At 38.6% G+C, this 21,185-nt stretch overlaps 1 protein-coding gene across 1 annotated transcript in view; it reads left to right on the forward strand.

The window, feature by feature from the left end:
• dgkb (diacylglycerol kinase, beta) overlaps positions 1 to 21,185 on the forward strand; it is a 96,455-nt gene that overhangs the window by 19,839 nt on the left and 55,431 nt on the right. The window contains exons 6-15 of the mRNA XM_080895866.1: positions 467 to 614; positions 4,978 to 5,115; positions 13,844 to 13,893; positions 15,864 to 15,938; positions 16,070 to 16,189; positions 17,781 to 17,898; positions 18,335 to 18,423; positions 18,796 to 18,912; positions 19,194 to 19,292; positions 21,045 to 21,146. Coding sequence (XP_080751992.1) covers positions 467 to 614; positions 4,978 to 5,115; positions 13,844 to 13,893; positions 15,864 to 15,938; positions 16,070 to 16,189; positions 17,781 to 17,898; positions 18,335 to 18,423; positions 18,796 to 18,912; positions 19,194 to 19,292; positions 21,045 to 21,146 — 1,056 coding nt within the window. The remainder of the gene's footprint in view (positions 1 to 466; positions 615 to 4,977; positions 5,116 to 13,843; positions 13,894 to 15,863; positions 15,939 to 16,069; positions 16,190 to 17,780; positions 17,899 to 18,334; positions 18,424 to 18,795; positions 18,913 to 19,193; positions 19,293 to 21,044; positions 21,147 to 21,185) is intronic.

Consider the following 21,185-nt stretch of genomic DNA (forward strand, 5'->3'; position numbering starts at 1 on the left):
TTTTCATTTATTGTCTGTGTTTTTCTAGTTTCTCTAATCACTAAATAATTGAACTCTCTTAAGGATTGTAGAAACTTCTAGAGGCAATGCAACCTATTGCAGGAAAATATTAAACCCTTAAAGTGTTTACCACAATCTGGCAATAACCATGTTCGTGAGCAAAATGACATTAAAAAAATAGGCTCACTGTTGTATCTGTCTGAACACAACTTGCAAATTGATACAGCTAGCAAAACACAACAAAACAAAAACAGTTGTCATCAAAGCTGCATAAAAAGGCATCTGTATGTAGGCCACACATAGTGCAGTAAATAAAAGAAGCTAAAACCCAAAACAATTCAGACATAGCCAAGTACAAAAATGTGCAACATTTTGCAAAATATTGAAAACATGATACTGAAAATCCTCGGCATTTCACTCAAACCTGAATTCAACAACTAGCGCTCTTATTTTTATTTTGTTTTAGGAGATTGACTTCCAGGGCTTTAAGGTCTTTATGCAAACATTCCTGGAGAGTGAACTCCCTGAAGAGTTCTGTCAACACCTTTACATGTCGTTTAGCAACAAAGGACCCAAACCCAGTCCCTCATCTTCTGACAAACCTCGAGTCTCTGGTAAGTGTAGAAAAGAAATTCTTTCCCTAACATGCCCTCAGTTCATAAACACAGCATGTTGGTGTTTTATAGTCAGTGATGTGTATAAGAAAACATCCCCACTTGTGTTGCTAAGGTTCAGCCAATATGTCAGTTATTCTCGTCCTTCACTGCGCTTCTTTTGGGGATTGTTATTGTCATCGTAGAGAATGAATCACTTTACTCTTCCTTTGCTGTGTGAAAAAAAATGGCGCCGTCACTGTTTCTGTTTTGTGCCATTGGACAATTTATTCAATTTAATGCCAAGTCCAGCCCGATGGCACTCAGTGTAAATTGTAGTGTAGAAGCTGCCAATTGACTTGGCAATAGTTTTGTTTGTTTATAGCAATATACTAATGTCTCATTTGTGTGTGGTAATGACTAACTGATATTAAAATAATACTTAACACTTCAGACAGCATCTCCTGCACTGCCACTTGGCTTTGACACCTCCTTGACTGCCTACCAGCTCAGATGATTAATAATAAAGTCTGTCTCGTGTCACTGAGTGCTAAAAAGCAACATGTGTTTTATCTTCAAGTGACCAGGCTCTCTAGCTCTCATTAGATAAGGTTTTTATGAAGTTTCATTGTCCACAGAGGAAGGAGGTTGGGGTGGATGATTTGAATTTTTGAGACAATAAACTCAGAGTAAGTTGGGCAAAACTGTCTTGGTATTGTTTTTATTACACTTCTAATATTGGCGGCCTTTAATAAATCCTCAATAAAAATGTCAAAATACAAAATGTAATCTTAATTTATGGTTTTCATAAACTGAACAATAAACTTGTATAACCATAATGTTCAGTTTATTGTGGTATATTTCTCCAGTGTGATATCATGACACACAAGGTGACTAAGCAGTGAGAACAGTGTGTATGTGAACTAGCTATTGACTATACTGCCAGAGCTTGAGTTGGCTAATCTCCTGGTTCAGCTTTACTTCATGTATAATAGGTCCAAAAGGAAAACTTAAGCAGATCACTCAAGGTTTAAAAATAAATAAAAGAAAATGAGGGAAAAATATTTTCTCTTCCCATAATAAATAAAAAAGGTGTTTAAACATCTGTTTGTCTGCCTTATAAGAACAAATACATGAAACATATATAAACTTAATAGCAATGTTAACAACAATATTAATAATGAACTTTCGTGTGTGTGTGTGTGTGTGTGTGTGTGTGTGTGTGTGTGTGTGTGTGTGTGTGTGTGTGTGTGTGTGTGTGTGTGTGTGTGAGAATGAATAGATAAATAAATAAAAATAAATACAATAAAATAGATAAAGCCCAAACCCAAGCCCAAATACATTCAACCATTTTTAAGATATAGCTTCTTTTCTTTTTACATGCAGTGAACAAATCTGTCATAAGCACTCTGTTTTTGGAGGATACCTTTTCTGGCATAATGCATAGATGGAAAATCATATCTAAGACATTAGTTGTAAGTGTATATTGTTATTTAAGTGGAGAACTTTTTGGAATAATGGGTTGTCTAACAAAAACATCAGCTTTGTTTCATGAAACAAGACAGCTGCACCATCTGTGTGAAATGTCAGCTTCAGATAAAGTACAACCGGACCTCATTCTAAGTGTCCTAACAATAATTACAAAACAAACTCAGAATTGTCATGACTCCCAGCTTTGGGAAAGATAACCTTGTAGTAGAGCTATTCACAAATTTCTGTTAAAACTATGTAAATAATGTGTAGCAAATGTTTGTGTAGGCTTGATTAAATGTAAAATTTTCATAACTAGGTTTCCTCCAAAAACATTGTATTGTTCCTAATTACTGTGAACTTAAATAACAATAACTAAAAATGATGTGTGATGATGTGTGTGGGCTTTAGTTGTTACATTTGATTTGAAGCACAGTTAAAATAATGGAATTGCCTCCCAGATTTAGACATGTTTCTGCCATTGAACCACAGGAAAAAATGAGTTTATTATAGAAAGGTTATATAAAAAATGTTCTCCAGTTACTAGTCTTATTCTGTGACTGGAAATTGAAAACTTTCCTTGTGGAGATTGAGGAGTACTGGAGTACATTTACAGCAAAACAATGAGGTTTCTATAACTGCCATTCTATAAATTCATTTGTAGCCTTACATAGAGGCATTATTTTTTTCTTGAAAGTAATACTTGGTTAGCTGGTAGTGCATTAGTAAGTAAATTAATAATCATAAAGAGTGAACATAATATCCTAATATAGTTTGAATACACAGCCTGGTAATTGGTTTGATTCAAAGGTTTAAAGAATCTTAACAGGTTACTGTATTTACTCATGTATTAAATGTAAGTTTAACTCAATCAGGACAAAAGCTGTCCACAGAATAAAAAAACTTAGAAAAATAACAAGAAATATAGTTTACCTAAGGCCATTAACTTAGATTATTCATATCATGATCTTTTGCACATGCAGCATTTGATCACATTGTTTGCCCCAATTACGAGGCTGTGTGAAACTGGATCAGTGCAGCCTGTGCGAGTGTTTCAATTCGCCCTTATTGATCCAGCATGCTAGCTATAAGCCCTCCCATCACCCTTTGTGTCCATCTAATGACACAGAATGAAGCAAGTGATATGTTTTAAAGAAGAAACTCAGACATTAATGAGAAACCAAACCCAAATTCCTGTTTTCAGGTCCAGTAAATTTAAAGCTTAGTCTTCACAGTTCATTTGGTAGACGGTTGCCCTAATTTGTGTCATTAATAGCGGACCTTTTCTTGCACTTATAAAGGACATATTTTTCTAATGTATCCGTTTTCTCTTAAACAACAGAACTTCTCTATTTATGGTCACTTAAAAAACCCAGTATTCTCTTCAGTTCATTGTGTGTCATGACCTATGACATTTATCCACCCATGGGATGAATGTGAGGTCGTTATGGAATCATTATTGTTAAAGTTACCCAATCTCGCTACTGCTACTGCCGTCTGAGGAATTTTGCTAAGTATTAACTTTTAATGGCACTCATTTGTCATGATTGATTTTCCCTCTCAGTTAGGCCATTGTAACACTATTTAAACTGGTATCAATCAGAAATCAGTCAGTAAATTAAAAATGCAATAGAAAGACCCCTAAAAATTTGTTTTCAAAGTGACATTAAGATTTTGTTATTACTTTAAAGGCCCTTCATGGCCTGGGAGACAGTAGAATTGGAGAGACAGTAGAATTCATGTCTCAGCACAATCTGACATTTTGTCATTTTACTTCTTTAACTATTACATTTAGTTTAGGTTATTAGGTTATTATTTTGTGCTGTTTTGACTTTGCATTTGAGTCTTGCATGTCTTTATTGATGTGAAAATGGTTTCTAAGATTTAATCTTAGCGTTTAAATGTTTTAGTTTTTTAATCTTTGATTTGATGTTGTGTGTTTTAATTTTGTAAAGCTGGTTTTTCTACATACTCCTACAGAGTAGGAGTACAGATGTTACTCACTCCTGTAGGCTTTATTTTGAGCTTTAGTTTTCCCATAACAAGAGAAACATTATCTATTTATGTTTTCTGTTTGCTTTATTTTATTTTATGTGAGCACAGTGAATTGATAATGTAGCTAACACTACTAAGTGTTTGCCTCTGCCCTACCCTCTCTGCTCACACTGCATTTTAACACTGACAAATTTCGAGTAAATCTGTTCTCATTTGCATATTTTTCTCTTTTTGTTGTCACACTGTGGTACAAACACGGAATATTGAATGAAACACAACCCATTAAGACTAATGTAAAACAGCTGCCCCTTTCAAAACATTTATAACCTGCTTCTCTGCACAGCTAAAATCCCAGTGTTACAGCTTAAAAACAACAAGAAAGAAACAAACAAAAGACAAACAAACAAAACAGCTGATTGGGTTTTTCTACATGTTGTACTTGACTGTAATGTACGTGTTATGTACTATATTGTGACGTTTACAGCATTTTCACTGAGCAGCTTAGTTCTCCAATACTCACAAATGAGAGGCTGTCACAGTGGCATTAACCTTTATGTATATAACCACTATAGTCTCATCTTCAGTGGACCAGCTGACCTTTCAAAGGAGAGTGGGACCTTAAAAGGACAAGAGCTAAAGCAGAGTAAACAGCAGAGTTGCAGCAATGTAGAGCATGAAAATATGTGTCAATTTGTTCATTTTATGCCAAATTATGAGGCTGTAAATAATAAGTATATTGATTTGGACCATTAAACACAATGTGATAGGGCTGAAGTATTGTCATCCCTAGACACCATACACATGCAGATTGTTCTGACTATATATGACTGATATCAGACATCCAAACCCAGTAGCTTATTGGGCTAACATTAGAGGTGGCATAAAGGATGTTTTAACCTTTCATGTGTTGGTCCTGCAGGACTAAAGCTGATCAAAGGCAACTCCACCCCTCTGAAGACCCCTACTCTGCCCAGGCCCCTAGATACAGTGCAGCTTAAGGACATTGTGTGTTACCTCTCCTTGCTAGAGGGTGGGCGTCCTGAGGACAAGCTTGAATGTGAGTATCATCCTATGTCACATGTCTGGGGCCTATGTTAATATGCAGTAAACATCAGCAGTAATGTGCAGATAGTGATTGTACTTCTCCTAACACTATGCAATATGCAAAAAACACTGGGAACCTTGAATATACAAATAAAAAGATAAAATGCAGATGCCAAACAACTGAGGTACCAGTAGGCAGAAGAAATGTCACTGGTTGTTAGAGCTCAGTGGGTGAAAAGCAGTTTTTCAGGCCAAATAAGGTCAAACTGAAGCCCAGTGAAAAAGACAAGAGAGTGAGAGGGAGCAAGGCAGTGACTCCTGGCAAAGCGATATCTCTTTGTCTGTGGATGCATGCTCTAGTGTGTGCTTATTAGCAAAATAATAATAAACCACTCATGCCTCATATGTACCAACCTTTCTGTTAAGAAACTGTGACTCTTTGGTCAAAAAAATAACTCATGGTCAAAAAATAACCAGTGTTAAAACACATCTCTGTGAACTGAATGAGATCTAGAAAAAGACTCGTAACAGTGTGAAGTGGTTCCTTCTGAATGTGCTTTTTTAAGTGTGGGGACAACCTTAAAAAGAACCTTCAGTAAAGGTTTGAAAAATGTTGACCTTTGTTCTCAAGCTGTGATTGTGCTCTGAAAAGCTCTCGGTCCTTGACTTGCCTATGGATGTTTAGCTCAGCCAGTTTTTCACATTTTCTTTTTCTGTTTGGGCTTTGATGAAAGATTTGTGGAATTCTTAAATCTAAAAATATTTCAGTGGTAGACTTTTTTTAACGAATACCCAAAGAAGATTTTTTTTAATGTAATATATTTCCTGTTGCAATAGTAAATGTTCATATAGACCCATTCATGTTTTGGTGAGGATTCAGTGCAGCTTTATTTTTTAAATTTTTTTGTATCCAGTAGGAGTTTGTCTGTATATAGTCCAATTTCTTTTAAACTACTTTGAAGTATAATTTGAGTGATAAAAACTTTGCTTCATGAGGTAGTCAATTGAAATGGTTTTCCAACAAGATCTCAAATTTGGACTCATCAGACCAAAGCACAGATTTCCACTGGTCGAATGTCCATTCCTTGGGTTTCTTGGCCCAAACAAATCTCTTCAGTTTGTTGCTTTTTCTTAGCAGTAGTTTAATAGCAGCTATTTGACAAAAACGGCCTGATTCACGCAGTCTCCTTTGAACAATTGATGTAGAAACATGCCTGCTACGGGAACTCTGTCTTGCATTTACAATGGCTTGCAAAAGTATTCAGCCCCCTTGAATTTTTCCACATTTTGTCACCTTACAGCCACAAACATGAATCAATTTTATTGGAATTCCCCATGAAGGACCAACACAAAGTGGTGCACACGTGAGAAGTGGAACGAAAATCATTCATGATTCCAAACATTTTTTACAAATAAATAACTGAAAAGTGGGGTGTGTGCAATTATTCTGCCCCCTGAGGCAATACTTTGTAGAACCACCTTTTGCTGCAGTTACAGCTGCCAGTCTTTTAGGGTACGTCTCTACCAGCTTTGCACATCTAGAGACTGAAATCTTTGCCCATTCTTCTTTGCAAAACAGCTCCAGCTCAGTCAGATTAGATGGACAGCGTTTGTGAACAGCAGTTTTCAGATCTTGCCACAGATTCTCGATTGGATTTAGATCTGGACTTTGACTGGGCCATTCTAACACATGGATATGTTTTGTTTTAAGCCATTCCATTGTTGCCCTGGCTTTATGTTTAGGGTCGTTGTCCTGCTGGAAGGTGAACCTCCGCCCCAGTCTCAAGTCTTTTGCAGACTGCAAGAGGTTTTCTTCCAAGGTTGCCCTGTATTTGGCTCCATCCATCTTCCCATCAACTCTGACCAGCTTCCCTGTCCCCGCTGAAGAGAAGCCCCCCCAGAGCATGATGCTGCCACCACCATATTTGACAGTGGGGATGGTGTGTTCAGAGTGATGTGCAGTGTTAGTTTTCCTCCACACACAGCGTTTTGCATTTTGGCCTAAAAGTTCCATTTTGGTCTCATCTGACCAGAGCACCTTCTTCCACATGTTTGCTGTGTCCCCACATGGCTTGTGGCAAACTGCAAACGGGACTTCTTATGGGTTTCTGTTAACAATGGCTTTCTTCTTGCCACTCTTCCATAAAGGCCAACTTTGTGCAGTGCACGACTAATAGTTGTCCTATGGACAGATTCCCCCACCTGAGCTGTAGATCTCTGCAGCTCGTCCAGAGTCACCATGGGCCTCTTGGCTGCATTTCTGATCAGCGCTCTCCTTGTTCGGCCTGTGAGTTTACAGTGGGGCAAAAAAGTATTTAGTCAGCCACCGATTGTGCAAGTTCCCCCACTTAAAATGATGACAGAGGTCAGTAATTTGCACCAGAGGTACACTTCAACTGTGAGAGACAGAATGTGAAAAAAAAATCCATGAATCCACATGGTAGGATTTGTAAAGAATTTATTCGTAAATTAGGGTGGAAAATAAGTATTTGGTCACCTCAAACAAGGAAAATCTCTGGCTCTCACAGACCTGTAACGTCTTCTGTAAGACGCTTTTCTGTCCCCCACTCGTTACCTGTATGAATGGCACCTGTTTGAACTCATCATCTGTATAAAAGACACCTGTCCACAGCCTCAAACAGTCAGACTCCAAACTCCACCATGGCCAAGACCAAAGAGCTTTCGAAGGACACCAGGAAAAGTATTGTAGACCTGCACGAGACTGGGAAGAGTGAATCTACAATAGGCAAGCAGCTTGGTGTGAAAAAATCAACTGTGGGAGCAATCATCAGAAAATGGAAGACATACAAGACCACTGATAATCTCCCTCGATCTGGGGCTCCACGCAAGATCTCATCCCGTGGGGTCAAAATGATCATGAGAACGGTGAGCAAAGATCCCAGAACCACACGGGGGGACCTGGCGAATGACCTGCAGAGAGCTGGGACCAAAGTAACAAAGGTCACCATCAGTAACACACTACAACGGCAGGGAATCAAATCCCGCAGTGCCAGACGTGTACCGCTGCTGAAGCCAGTGCAGGTCCAGGCCCGTCTGAAGTTTGCCAGAGAGCACATGGATGATACAGCAGAGGATTGGGAGAATGTCATGTGGTCAGATGAAATCAAAGTAGAACTTTTTGGTATAAACTCAACTCGTCGTGTTTGGAGGAAGACGAATACTGAGTTGCATCCCAAGAACACCATACCTACTGTGAAGCATGGGGGTGGAAACATCATGCTATGGGGCTGTTTTTCTGCCAAGGGGACAGGGCGACTGATCCGTGTTAAGGACAGAATGAATGGGGCCATGTATCGTGAGATTTTGAGCCAAAACCTCCTTCCATCAGTGAGAACTTTGAAGATGAAACGAGGCTGGGTCTTCCAACATGACAATGATCCAAAACACACCGCCCGGGCAACAAAGGAGTGGCTCCGTAAGAAGCATTTGAAAGTCCTGGAGTGGCTTAGCCAGTCTCCAGACCTCAACCCCATAGAAAATCTGTGGCGGGAGTTGAAAGTCCGTGTTGCTCGGCGACAGCCCCAAAACATCACTGCTCTCGAGAAGATCTGCATGGAGGAATGGGCCAAAATACCAGCTACTGTGTGTGCAAACCTGGTAAAGACCTATAGTAAACGTTTGACCTCTGTTATTGCCAACAAAGGTTATGTTACAAAGTATTGAGTTGTATTTTTGTTATTGACCAAATACTTATTTTCCACCCTGATTTACAAATAAATTCTTTACAAATCCTACCATGTGGATTCATGGATTTTTTTTTTTCACATTCTGTCTCTCACAGTTGAAGTGTACCTCTGGTGCAAATTACTGACCTCTGTCATCATTTTAGGTGGAGGAATTTGCACAATCGGTGGCTGACTAAATACTTTTTTGCCCCACTGTAGGTGGACGGCCTTGTCTTGGTAGGTTTACAGTTGTGCCATACTCCTTCCATTTCTGAATGATCGCTTGAACAGTGCTCCGTGGGATGTTCAAGGCTTGGGAAATCTTTTTGTAGCCTAAGCCTGCTTTAAATTTCTCAATAATTTTATCCCTGACCTGTCTGGTGTGTTCTTTGGACTTCATGGTGTTGTTGCTCCCAATATTCTCTTAGACAACCTCTGAGGCCGTCACAGAGCAGCTGTATTTGTACTGACATTAGATTACACACAGGTGCACTCTATCTAGTCATTAGCACTCATCAGGCAATGTCTATGGGCAACTGACTGCACTCAGACCAAAGGGGGCTGAATAATTACGCACACCCCACTTTTCAGTTATTTATTTGTAAAAAATGTTTGGAATCATGTATGATTTTCGTTCCACTTCTCACGTGTACACCACTTTGTGTTGGTCTTTCACGGGGAATTCCAATAAAATTGATTCATGTTTGTGGCTGTAATGTGACAAAATGTGGAAAAGTTCAAGGGGGCCGAATACTTTTGCAAGCCACTGTATCTGTGCTCTAATCTGAGGTGCTGTTAACTTGCAATTTCTGGGGATGGTGACTCGGATGAATTTATCCTCTGCAGCAGAGATGATTCTTGATCTTCCTTTCTGGGGGTGGTCCTCATGTGAGCCAGTTTCGTCTTAGCGCTTGATGGTTTTTACGACTCCACTTGGAGACACATTCAAATTTTTAGCAATTTTCCAGACTGACTGACCTTCAGTTCTTAAAGTAATGATGGACTGTCGTTTCTCTTTACTTAGCTGATTGGTTCTTGCCATAATATGAATTCTATCAGTTGTCAAATAGGGCTCTCAGCTGTGTACTAACCTGACTTCTGTACAACACAACTGATGTCAACAAAGCAAAGGGAGACTACTTTGAGGAATCCAAAATATAAAACATATTTAGAGTTATTTATAAAATTTTTCTTGACATAATTTCTTGACATTTTTCTTTACATAATTCCATATAAATTGCTTCATATATCTGATGTCTTCAGTATGTGTCTACAATGTATAAAGTAGTAAAAATAAAGAAAAAACATTAAATGAGAAGCTGTTTCTAAACTTTTTACTCTAATGTATATATAATCTACTAACAGAAACCCACCTGCTGTTCAAACTTTTTGTTTGGTTGGCCGATGACAAGAAAGTTGGGTCGGAAGAAGGAAGAAAGAAGCTAAAACTGGTTCTGTAAGAAATTGGATGGATCGAATCATCCAAAACTCCTTGATTAGAGTCCAAGAATAAAATTATGGAATTGGAAATTAGCAGTTAGTTCCCTTTATTATAAATGATGCTCAACAATTAGTAAAATACTCAACTCAAACTGTCTTGTTGCAGTCAAAATATTTCCTTAATAACTTTGTACCTGCTGGTTTCTTTGTTTGGTTTGCTTTTTTTTCTCAGCATTTTATCTGAGTGAGTCAGACTTTCCTGAGATGTTTTTGGTAATTAAGAAGTGCATTCAACCGAATTTTTTTTCTTATTGCATTATTCTTTACTTAAAACGAATTAAGGTAAAATGTTTCCTCTTGCAGCCAGTCTTATCAGCCATTAACATTTTGGGTTTTCTAAACTCAGAGGTTCTAATCTGGCCACAGCCTAAATGCCTATTTTATTATAAATGTAAAAATCAATCTTTTTTTCTGCATCTCCACTTTCTGTCTTAATGCAGATCACCTTCTTTTAAAGTGATCTTCTGAGCTCCCATAAAGCTTCACCAACAGGTGTTTGATACCTCATTTTGGCAGTCTATTGACACACCTCTTAATTGCAGTCATTGCATATATTATTCACAACGTTTTCTCAGTTGGACAGCAGCCGTTTTTTCTGTGTTGCTATAATGCTCATGCTTCTGCTAAATTATCGAGTAATGTTGCTCCCATTAAGCAAAGGGGATTATTAAATAATTCAGCAGATGGTACCTGTGACTGGGAACACATTATGGAATTAACTACGGGGGCTTTAACATGTTATTTCGGTAGAGGATGGCTCCCTCTTCTGGACTGTTTGAAAAGGCACAGCACAGATTTAAAGTGGTTCTTAGACACATATGTGCTGCTTTATTTACATCAGGTTCATTAAAAATTAAAATAGCTTTAAAAAAATACAAATTGCATGTAAATGTACAAATAAAAATGAGAAAGACAATAAAAATAAATTTAAAAATTCCCACTTTCAGGTATTTTTGCTACAGGCCATTAAAAACTTTAAGAAAACACTTCTTATGATAACAAAATGATTAAAGGTCAAAACTAACAAAAACTTACAATACCGTTTTTTCTTTTTATTGTTGATTTTTAAATAAAAGGTAGTTTATATCATTTAATTATTTATACCTAATATTTATTTCTGAAATAAAATGTGTAGTGAAGGGTTTGTAGTAACATTATTCCACTAATAAACAGGGGGCAGTAGTACACATATACAGCAATGCACCCACACTTTCTACTAAATGTGGATGCAAACTTAATCAAGTTGTGGCTTATTAAAGCTGTTTCTGTGGGGGGAAATTAATTTTGGCAGTTTGTTAAAGGTGAGTAAGTTTTTTATTAATTGACTTTTTAAAAATTATTTATTTATTTTCAATGCAGATCTCCTGGGACACATATCAAGTTTCACTAACAACTGTCACACTGCCGTTATTTATGTTTGATCCCTGTTTACAGTTTTAACTGGCCTCACCAAAGTCCATAAAATGTAGTTCTCATTTTTCTTTTAGATGATAACAATGACCTGAATAGTAATCAGGAAACAGCTGGGTTTGAGTGAAGATACATTTGAACTTATTTGCAGTCACAATTATTTTAAAGATTTGTATGTTTGAAAGAAATTTCTTTTCTTATTTCAGCCCATTTGTACTACATGGTATCATGTCAACACCCTTTTCGCTCTCTTTACTTTTGGGTCCTCTTTGATCACTACAGTCACCCCCTTCTAACACCCTCAACCTCCACCCAACAGCAGACACCAGGATCAGCCACCACCATCACCTCTGTTTCCCTGGAAACTGGCAATTAGCTCCTTGTTAGTGGCCTGACAAGCTGCCATGTGACATCAACTCTTTAGTGATGATGTCAGTAGCCACGATGTGCTGCACCCAAGCCAGGCTGGAGGTGGGGCAGTGTTTTTTTTCTATTTATAGGCATTAGCCTGAAACAGTGTGCACAGCCATTTCCTGTTGATGTTGTTGTCACAGCTCAGCAGGACTTATAGTACTGTGCAAAACCATTCATATCATTATATTTTGCAAGGAACATTAGAAATAGTTTTAGCGGCGAAAAAACTGCAAACACTCAGAAATACATGGAAATACCATAGTAAGGCAAAAAAACAGAGTTTGTGCAATTATAACTAGCTTGAAAATAGCCACCCTTGGCTTTGATGTTGGACAAGCTTTTAAGTAGTTCTTCAAACTTCTTGGAGGATATTACAAAAGTCTTTGGGTGATGCTGGCTTTTGTGCTGTTCCCTGTCAAGATGTTCCCCCACTGCTTCAATAAGCAAATAAGGTCTGGGCTCCTTTCAGGTGCAAACACCAAAGACGTCTAGCTAGTATTTTTCCTGGAAAATTAAAAGTAGAGAAGTGCTTAAAACTTTATATAACTCTGCAAGAGATGCACATATGCTATGTGTAAGGTGTTTTTGCCTCAAGTTGTGAAACAAGTTTGCGGTTCCCACCTTTAGCTGGAAGTTTTCTTGCATATTTAGCAAAATACTTCACTTTGTTGCAGTTTGATGAAGCATTTTAGGTACTAAATCATCATTGAAGGTTTACATGCAGTTCTGACTCTGTTGCTATTGCAACAACATTGCAATATGACAGTTTTGCATCAGGTAAAAATTTCTAACAGGCAATATGATATGCAGCAGGCCTAATTCCAATGTGAATCATAATCTGCTGATACCTTTCTGTGTTCATAATTTCATTAATTCCGACAATATCCCCAACACCACTGATTGAAATGCAGGCCCCATATGCTCATCTGCTGTAAATAGGATTTTAGGCCTGCTACTTTTCTGTCCTCTACTTGCTCAGTTTCCCTACGGTTTTTAAGGACACACTGCACATCGTCTCGAAATACGCGTTCAACTCTTCGGGGATTCAAAAAAACAAAAACACTATTTTGCCTATCAGACTGTGCTATCTTTTAAACTTTTTAAATAGTCAACTAAACAAATTGTAACAGTAGACAGACTACTAGTAACAAAGTTGCTATGTGCTCCCCTGCTCCCCTGGGGGGGGGGGGGGGGGGGGGGGGGGGGGGGGGGTAAGGGGTCTTTTTATGCTTGAATGATCCACAGATCATGGTTCAACTAGTCCAATACATTCCCCTGTAAGGTGCAAAGAACCAGACTGAGAATAAGAGCAAGACTAACCAAAAAATAAAGGTCAGAAATATTATTGGTTTAAATCACAAAAAAAAAGACTTGCTTTTTGACACAAAAATATAAAGAAGTGAGGAATGATTCAAGATTTTGTCACAGCGCCATAAAATTACTGACGTTAAGAGATGATCAATCACATCTGTGATTTAGGAGCTGTCCGTTTCCATGGTGACACTTTTAAATGGTAATTGGGGGACACTTAAAGTTGCAGCTTCAGAGGCTGATGAGACAGCTGCTGAGATAAAGACTTTGGTTTTCCTCTGCGTACACTGACGTGATATTGGCACTGAAGAGTGTAGCCAAAGCTAGAGTGGCACTAAATACTGACCTGAAAGGCGGAGAAACTTTGGAGAATCCAGGATGTTACTACAATAAGCTGACATTTTCTTTTTGTCTCCATAGTCATGTTTCGACTCTACGACACAGATGGAAATGGCTCCTTGGACAGCTCGGTAAATATTTCCCTTTTGGAGTGTTTGTTTTGATTTACAAAATCAGGATCCTTAGCATCCTTAGTTTTTAATGAGCAAAATGGTTTTGTTATTGTTTTTTTATGAGCTTTTATGGCATTGATAATATTATATATGCAACATTATATAAGCTCAAGTTCCACTTGCCAATTAGTATTCTTGACTGACAAATGGCTGACTGGCTACTGTGATTTACCCACATAAGCAGATGAGTTTATAGAGAAAACCCATATGAGAGAAACAGAAAAAAATCCAGCAATTATATGGGGAGAAATGGCTTGTTGATGCCAGAGGTCAGTGGAGAATGGCCGGATTAGTTTGTTGTAATAGGAAGGCAACACTAACTTGGCTAAGAACAGGAATCTGAGGCTGAAATTCACACGGGCTCAACAAAATTAGACCTATCTTCCCATGTGATGTCTGTGCTTTGGATGCATGGTTGGAGGGGTCCTATTTCACTGCAGGTGTAAACTTTGCATGTGACAAATAAAAGTCTCCATCCATCCATTCATCCATCCATCCATCCATCAAACCAAACACTGGGAAAATGTTACCTGGCTTCTTGAACATGACAATGAGTTCACTGTACTTAAATTGCCTCCACAGTCACCAGATCCTATAGAACACCCTTGGAATGTGGTGGAATGGGAAATTCCTATCATGGATTTGCAGCAACTGTATGATACTATCGTGTCAATATGCAGCAAAGTCTCTGAGGGATGTTTCCAGCCCCTTTGTTGGATTTATGACATGAAGAATAAAGTTAATTCTGGAAACAAAAAGTGGTCCAAACTAGTACTAACAAGGAATATCTACTGTCATAAAGTGGTCAGTGAGCATTTAAGCAATCCAGTGGCTTGTCCGATGACATAGATTTTCAGTTTTTCAGGGTTTCTGAGACTTTTTTTCTGTCAGGTAACAGATATCCAGCTCTGTTCACCACTTAGATAACTTTTTAAATAAAAAATTATAATATTTAACAGCTAAACTATCATCAGATGATAGTCGATGGTTTCAAGGGTGGATTCATAATAATAGACTATATGATTTGCAAGCTGTCTTTTGTAAACGTAAGATAACGTTTTTTGCTGATTATCTTTCTAATATCTCTGTATTTTCTTCTTCAGTTCTTCTCCCTTGATCTTTTTTTCTAAATGTTATCAGTTAATCTCCATTTTTTTTAATCATTTCTGTCCATCAGATTCTATTTCTCTGTATGTCTGTTTCTCCATCAACAAAATCATTTAAATAAATTAAGTAAATTAATGGATGAAATGGGAAGAGTAATGGAGAAAAACAGGGATGAGTAAAATCTGTGGATTGGACATAGTTATGAATGAAAGAGCACTGCTCATTATCTGTCCAGAGTGTGTAGGAGGGGGTGGGGGTTTAAATTAAAGGGTTAAAAGGGAGATAGAGAAGGTGGAGTGGGTTTGGTAACGTATTCAATTATTAGTCATCTCTCACCCATTATTGGACGGCAGATAGAAAGCATAATAGAAAACAGAGGACTAATGAGAGGGCAGAGAGAATACAAATGTAGGCAGAGATAGCCATTCAGTGGGACCCAACTCATACTCAGAATTTAAGAGAAAATGAAAAAACAGTATGAACTCTTCATTTACACTCATACACTCTAGTTTTTAAAGATATCCTAAGTGCATCATAGTGATTCAGTGTGGTACTAGATAATAACATCACCCGCCTCTGCCCCCAAAAACCAACCATTGTAATTAAACCTTCAGCTTCAGAGTGCTTCCCACACTGCCTTTGTTTTTGCTGTGTGCAACTCTTCTCTGCAGAAGAATGACATTTCCAACCTGCTATTACGAGCTGTTCATCAGTCTATTCATGCCAAAGAAATTTAGTGACATTAACTTAAGGCTGCGACATACAGAAAGGTAAACACAGTGTTTTTGTGCCTATAATGACCGTCTGTGGTGTCGCCGCAGGAGTTAGAGCACATTGTCTCCCAGATGATGCATGTCGCAGAGTACCTGGAATGGGATGTGACTGAGCTGAAACCAGTAAGGAGTATATTCATACCCTATGTTGCTTGAGAAATAGAGTATGCATGAAAATATTGCTTACTAGCCTGAGACAATCATGTGTACTCAACTCAATATGGTTTTTTTTGTTGTTGTTGTTTTTACTGTAGATCCTTCAGGAAATGATGCAGGAGATTGACTACGATCACGATGGTACTGTATCACTGGAAGAGTGGATCCAGGGAGGGATGACCACCATCCCCCTGCTAGTCTTGCTGGGCCTGGAGACAGTGAGTCCACAGAGAGAGTCACATTTGGTGCTAATATTGAGAAGCCCAAAGCTTTCTTAGATGCACAGTGCTATGCTAGTACAGTACTATGCTAAAACTAAAATTCTCCAAGTCTTTAGAAATTGGCTGCTTTTTCACTCATTTCTAGCCCAGACGAACACTTTTTGTTTGATACAGCAAGCAGTACAGTAAGGCACATAACTCGAGGGATGAAGCTAGGCACAGAACCAATTTAAAGTTGACTATTTAAGTTGTAAATGTAAAAACATAGCATAGTTTAATTCCCAAAGAGCTACAGCATTAGCTGGACTTTTCAGTTCACTCATTTTCCACTAGGTGGAAGCATTTGACTACCTTTTAATAAAAACTTACCACGTATCCTTTTTTATGAATGAATATTACTACAAAAGCGTAACAGAAAATCATGCCTTCTGACCTTACTGAATTTAGACTGCTTGACCTAGAATAATATACAAAGAAAATCAAAATGCTTTGTCTTGATGAAATCCCCCCAAAAGTTGATTCTGTTAATCTGAATTCAGTGTTTTCAGTGGGAGAAACGTTTCATCACTCATCAAGTGACTTCTTCAGTCTCAGCTAACTGCATGTTTCCCAAATTTTATAAGCACTACAAATACATAATGACGGAATCTAGCACCATTTCCTAAGAATGAGCCATGAGGGTAGTTTCATGATCATTAATATGCAAATTGTCATCGCCATTGATTTGTGGCCATGAGAACTGTTCACAGAGAGTTGGAGAATGGCTGCAATCAAAGCTGTAAGCGAGTGAACAGCATCCCAGTGGACTGGGAAGCAGAAGAACATCATATCAAAGAAGCCCTGAGTAAATGTGGTTATCCCAGCTGGGCATGGGAAGCTGGGAAGAGGCTTGGAGAACACTCCAGGCAATCCAGGAGAGAAGACGGAAAAATGCTGCCTAAGCAAGAACCATTGGCGATCCGTTATGCATCAGGAGTTTCGGAACAGCCGAGACACATTTTTTCAAAACAGTCTCAATGACTTTTAAAGACCAAAAAACTCCAAAGATTCATCCACCGCAAAGACCCAGTTTCCTACCTGAAACAGAGCGATATGGTGTACACGATGAAGTTCAAGAGGAAACCAAACACAGCGCAACATGGAGGAGCTACCCTGTCAGGCCACTCATTCAGTGATGAAGATGTGCACAGGGAGGAAGGCTGGTTTGAGCATAGAGTCAAGGAGGCCATTTATGTGAAAAGGAAACAACGGTGGCTGAACCGAGGAGGGGGCCTGAGATGGTGAAAGATGGACTCTTATCTCATCTCTTGATTGCAGCTGTTTCACAAATCAGCTGAGACTGAAGAAGTCACTTGGGTAAGTGATGAAATGTTTCTCCCACTGAAAACGCTGCATCCAGAAGAACAAAATCAACTACAAAGTGCTTTTGTACAGAATTCAACTTGCGATAAAAGGAACAAATTTAGTCAATCAGATGATTAACTGGTGATTGTCCAGCCTGAACATGAAGCCATGTGATACAGCGGTGGATTAGTGACTCGTTGACTGTTCCATCAGTTAATGGTTGCACCTGTTTCTGTTGCTGCAGAACGTAAAAGATGACGGGCAGCACGTGTGGAGACTGAAGCACTTCAATAAGCCAGCCTACTGTAACCTGTGTCTCAACATGCTAATTGGACTGGGGAAGCAGGGTCTCTGCTGCTCATGTGAGTAATTCAGTCAGTGTTACAGGTTTGACAGATGCACTTATCTGTTTAAAAAGATGAAATGTAACATTGCAAGATCTGTAAGATCTGCGTGGCCTTTCATGCATGAAAGGTAGTGATAAGGATATTTACATAAAACAACTGACATCAAAAAGTAAATGTCTAATAATTTTGATTTAGTGCCACATGATTGTCTAAAACACAGGACAGGTGGAGATAAAGGAGAAGTAAACAGTTTAACAGAGACTTTTTATTTTAAAAGGATAAGACCTGCACGTGTTTCAGCCTCCTACAGTGCACCCTTTACTGAGTTAGAAAAAGATGAACAAACACATAACTCAAACCCTAGTGTACATACTTTACAACAAAAGAGAAGTTCTTCTTTGTTCTTTTGCTCATTCAAAACAATGTTTTTGTGTTTTGTTTTTTGCTCCAGTCTGCAAGTACACAGTCCACGAGCGCTGTGTGGCTCGCGCTCCGCTGTCTTGCATCAAAACCTATGTCAAGTCCAAGAAAAACACAGAGGTACGTCCAATTGGAGTGTTTACCAGTCGGCACGCTTGGATCAGCAGTGCTCCGTGGAGCTTAGGATAAGGGCTTCTCTTCCTCTCATGGAATTGCAACAACTCAATCTGCTACTAAGCATTTCTAATTACCAGGATAAACCTAGTTTAGAGACGGGGATGCAGACAGCACTGTTTGCTTTGCTTTCTCCTCCTCACTCTCTGTTTTTCCTTCTTGTTTCCTTCTTGTTCCTTCTTGCTTGTTTTTCCCTTCCTCCTTGCTTTCTTTAATTGTTGTGTCACTTGTGCTTTTGTATATATCTTGTTTTTCTGCACCATGTTTCTTTTCTCACTTTTTTCCCTCTCTGTGTGCTATCTCTCCTTTTCTCTGCAGGTAATGCATCATTTCTGGGTGGAAGGGAACTGCCCCACCAAGTGTGACAAGTGTCACAAAACCATTAAGTGTTACCAGGGTCTGACTGGGCTCCACTGTGTTTGGTGTCAAATCACGGTGAGCCGACACCCGAGGAGAGCCAGCCACCTCCTTATTATATTCCCACTGCTTCTTGTTGTTTAGGGTTTCATTTTTGCACCTCTCCTACCTCACAAGTCATCCCACCAATTTACACTCCCAAAACACTTGTTTGCAGTTGCACATTAATAGAAAATAAAATGGAGACAATGACACATGTAATGTAAATTAGTCTGGAGCATATACCTGAAATTGTACACTTAAACATGAACTCTTATTGACACGAGTTGGTTGTTAATAACGGTTGCCACCTCCTCCAGCTCCATAACAAGTGTGCCTCACATGTGAAACCTGAGTGTGACTGTGGACCCCTGAAGGATCACATCCTGCCCCCCAACTCAATCTGCCCCATCGTCCTGGTAAGACTTCACTTCTGATGGGTCAGCAGTCCCGAGGCTCGGTGAACCTGACCTCGTTTGGAACTGTTACCCGAGGATCCAATCATCAGCCTGTGTTCTCCCACTGAGCTCTGAAATGGCACCAAATTATTTTGTAGAAGTTTATTTCCAAAATTGTATGAGTGCGCTTCACGAGGAAGGACTCTTACTTACTCAATAAAAACTCCATTTAAACTTATGTGGGGAAAGTTTGCCAGAAAAGGTCAAAAGCCAACATAAAAAGTTACAACATTAATTTTTTATTAATAACCTCGTTGTTTTGTATTTATGTTTGTAACTTTTTATTTGGTTATGGCAGATTTGTAAGTTGCAATATGTAAAATAAGCTTTTCTTTCAGTGAAATTCTTCAACTAGCAACAGATTAAATGTGAACTTATAGGAAAACTACTGGGAAATTACAGATATATAATATTAAGATTGACAGTTTATATTCTGACTCCTTCTTTCTGCTAAAAGTAAAAAAAAAATGTTAGAGATTACTAAATCTGCAGCCTACACTAAGCTGTTCACGTCATTGTAGTCATAAAACGATAGCAGGTCTCTAGAGACGACTTTACAGCAACAGATACGAGACACACAGTTCACTCCAATTCTGGCAGTAAACCATGTATTTACCTATGCACTATTCTATCCAATAATAATAATAATAATAATAATATCACGGTTCGATATTTTTTCGATACAAAAAAATGTTCATGCCGTTTTAATTTGTCATTTATTAAAATTATAAATATATATTTTAACTCAAAAGTACGGTTTTTAAATGTAATGTTGCTGAAACAACAAAATAATTTAAAAAAAATAATTTGTCTGATCGAGAAATCACTCATCTTTGGAAAAGAGAGTTTATTACAGAGAAATGGCTCTTTCCAAAATAAAAGCTATACTATACGCTTCTTCTGGGCTATATTCTCAGCAGCATATTAAACATATCAGGTCCCCATAAGGAGAATCATGTGCTAACGGCTGTCTAAATGACTCGGGTAAAGTTTGTAGCATGCGTGCTTGTTGTTTTTGTCTGCTTCCACTTGTCTTTGCACTAGGATGATGTCGGAGTAAATGTGCAGTCATATTCGTTGTGTTCCCACTAGTGCTGTCTGCGTTAATCTCGTTAAAATGACGTTAACGCCATAACGCGGCAAATCTCCGTTAACGAGTTACCGCGGATCGCCCCGTGCATGGGGCTGGACGTCAACACGTTAACGAGCTAACTGCGCCAACGCACTAGTTCCCACCCATGTAATTGAGCATTGCGTGGCACATCTGACATACTGTTTTATGGTGGGGAGGTTTAATTTCGGCTACCATTTAGGCAGTTGCCATTTGCAACGACCTTAACTTCTGTCTCGCTAGCTTGTGCTGTGCTCAGTGGATCTGCGCTCGACAGTGCAGCCTAGGCGGAGTAATTGAATGCAGATCCACTGAGCTCTCAACACAGACAGCATCATCAGAAGAAAAGTTGATAAAATAAATTACAAATTTTGAAATTTTGTATTGTTCGATACATATGCGTACTGAACCGAAAGCACTGTATCGATATGAGTATTGTTGCACCCCTAATGTATATATATATACACATACATATATATATACATATGCATGTGTATATAGAGCATTGTTTTTTTCCCTGCAATTAAATATATATATATATATATATTTAATTGCAGGGAAAAAAAACAAAGCTCTTGTAATTGTGTGACCTTTGACCACAGGAAAGACAGTCTACACTGAGGAAGGACTCTCGGTCAAGTCAGTCAGGCAGAGGAAAGATGCAGAGAGCCAATTCTGTCACAGTCGATGGCCAAGGACTGCAGGTTGTACTCGAGACATTTGACAGTTTTGTGCCTTAATAT

This window comes from Rhamphochromis sp. 'chilingali', assembly GCF_963969265.1.
Source record: "Rhamphochromis sp. 'chilingali' genome assembly, chromosome: 11".
NCBI lineage: Eukaryota > Metazoa > Chordata > Actinopteri > Cichliformes > Cichlidae > Rhamphochromis > Rhamphochromis sp. 'chilingali'.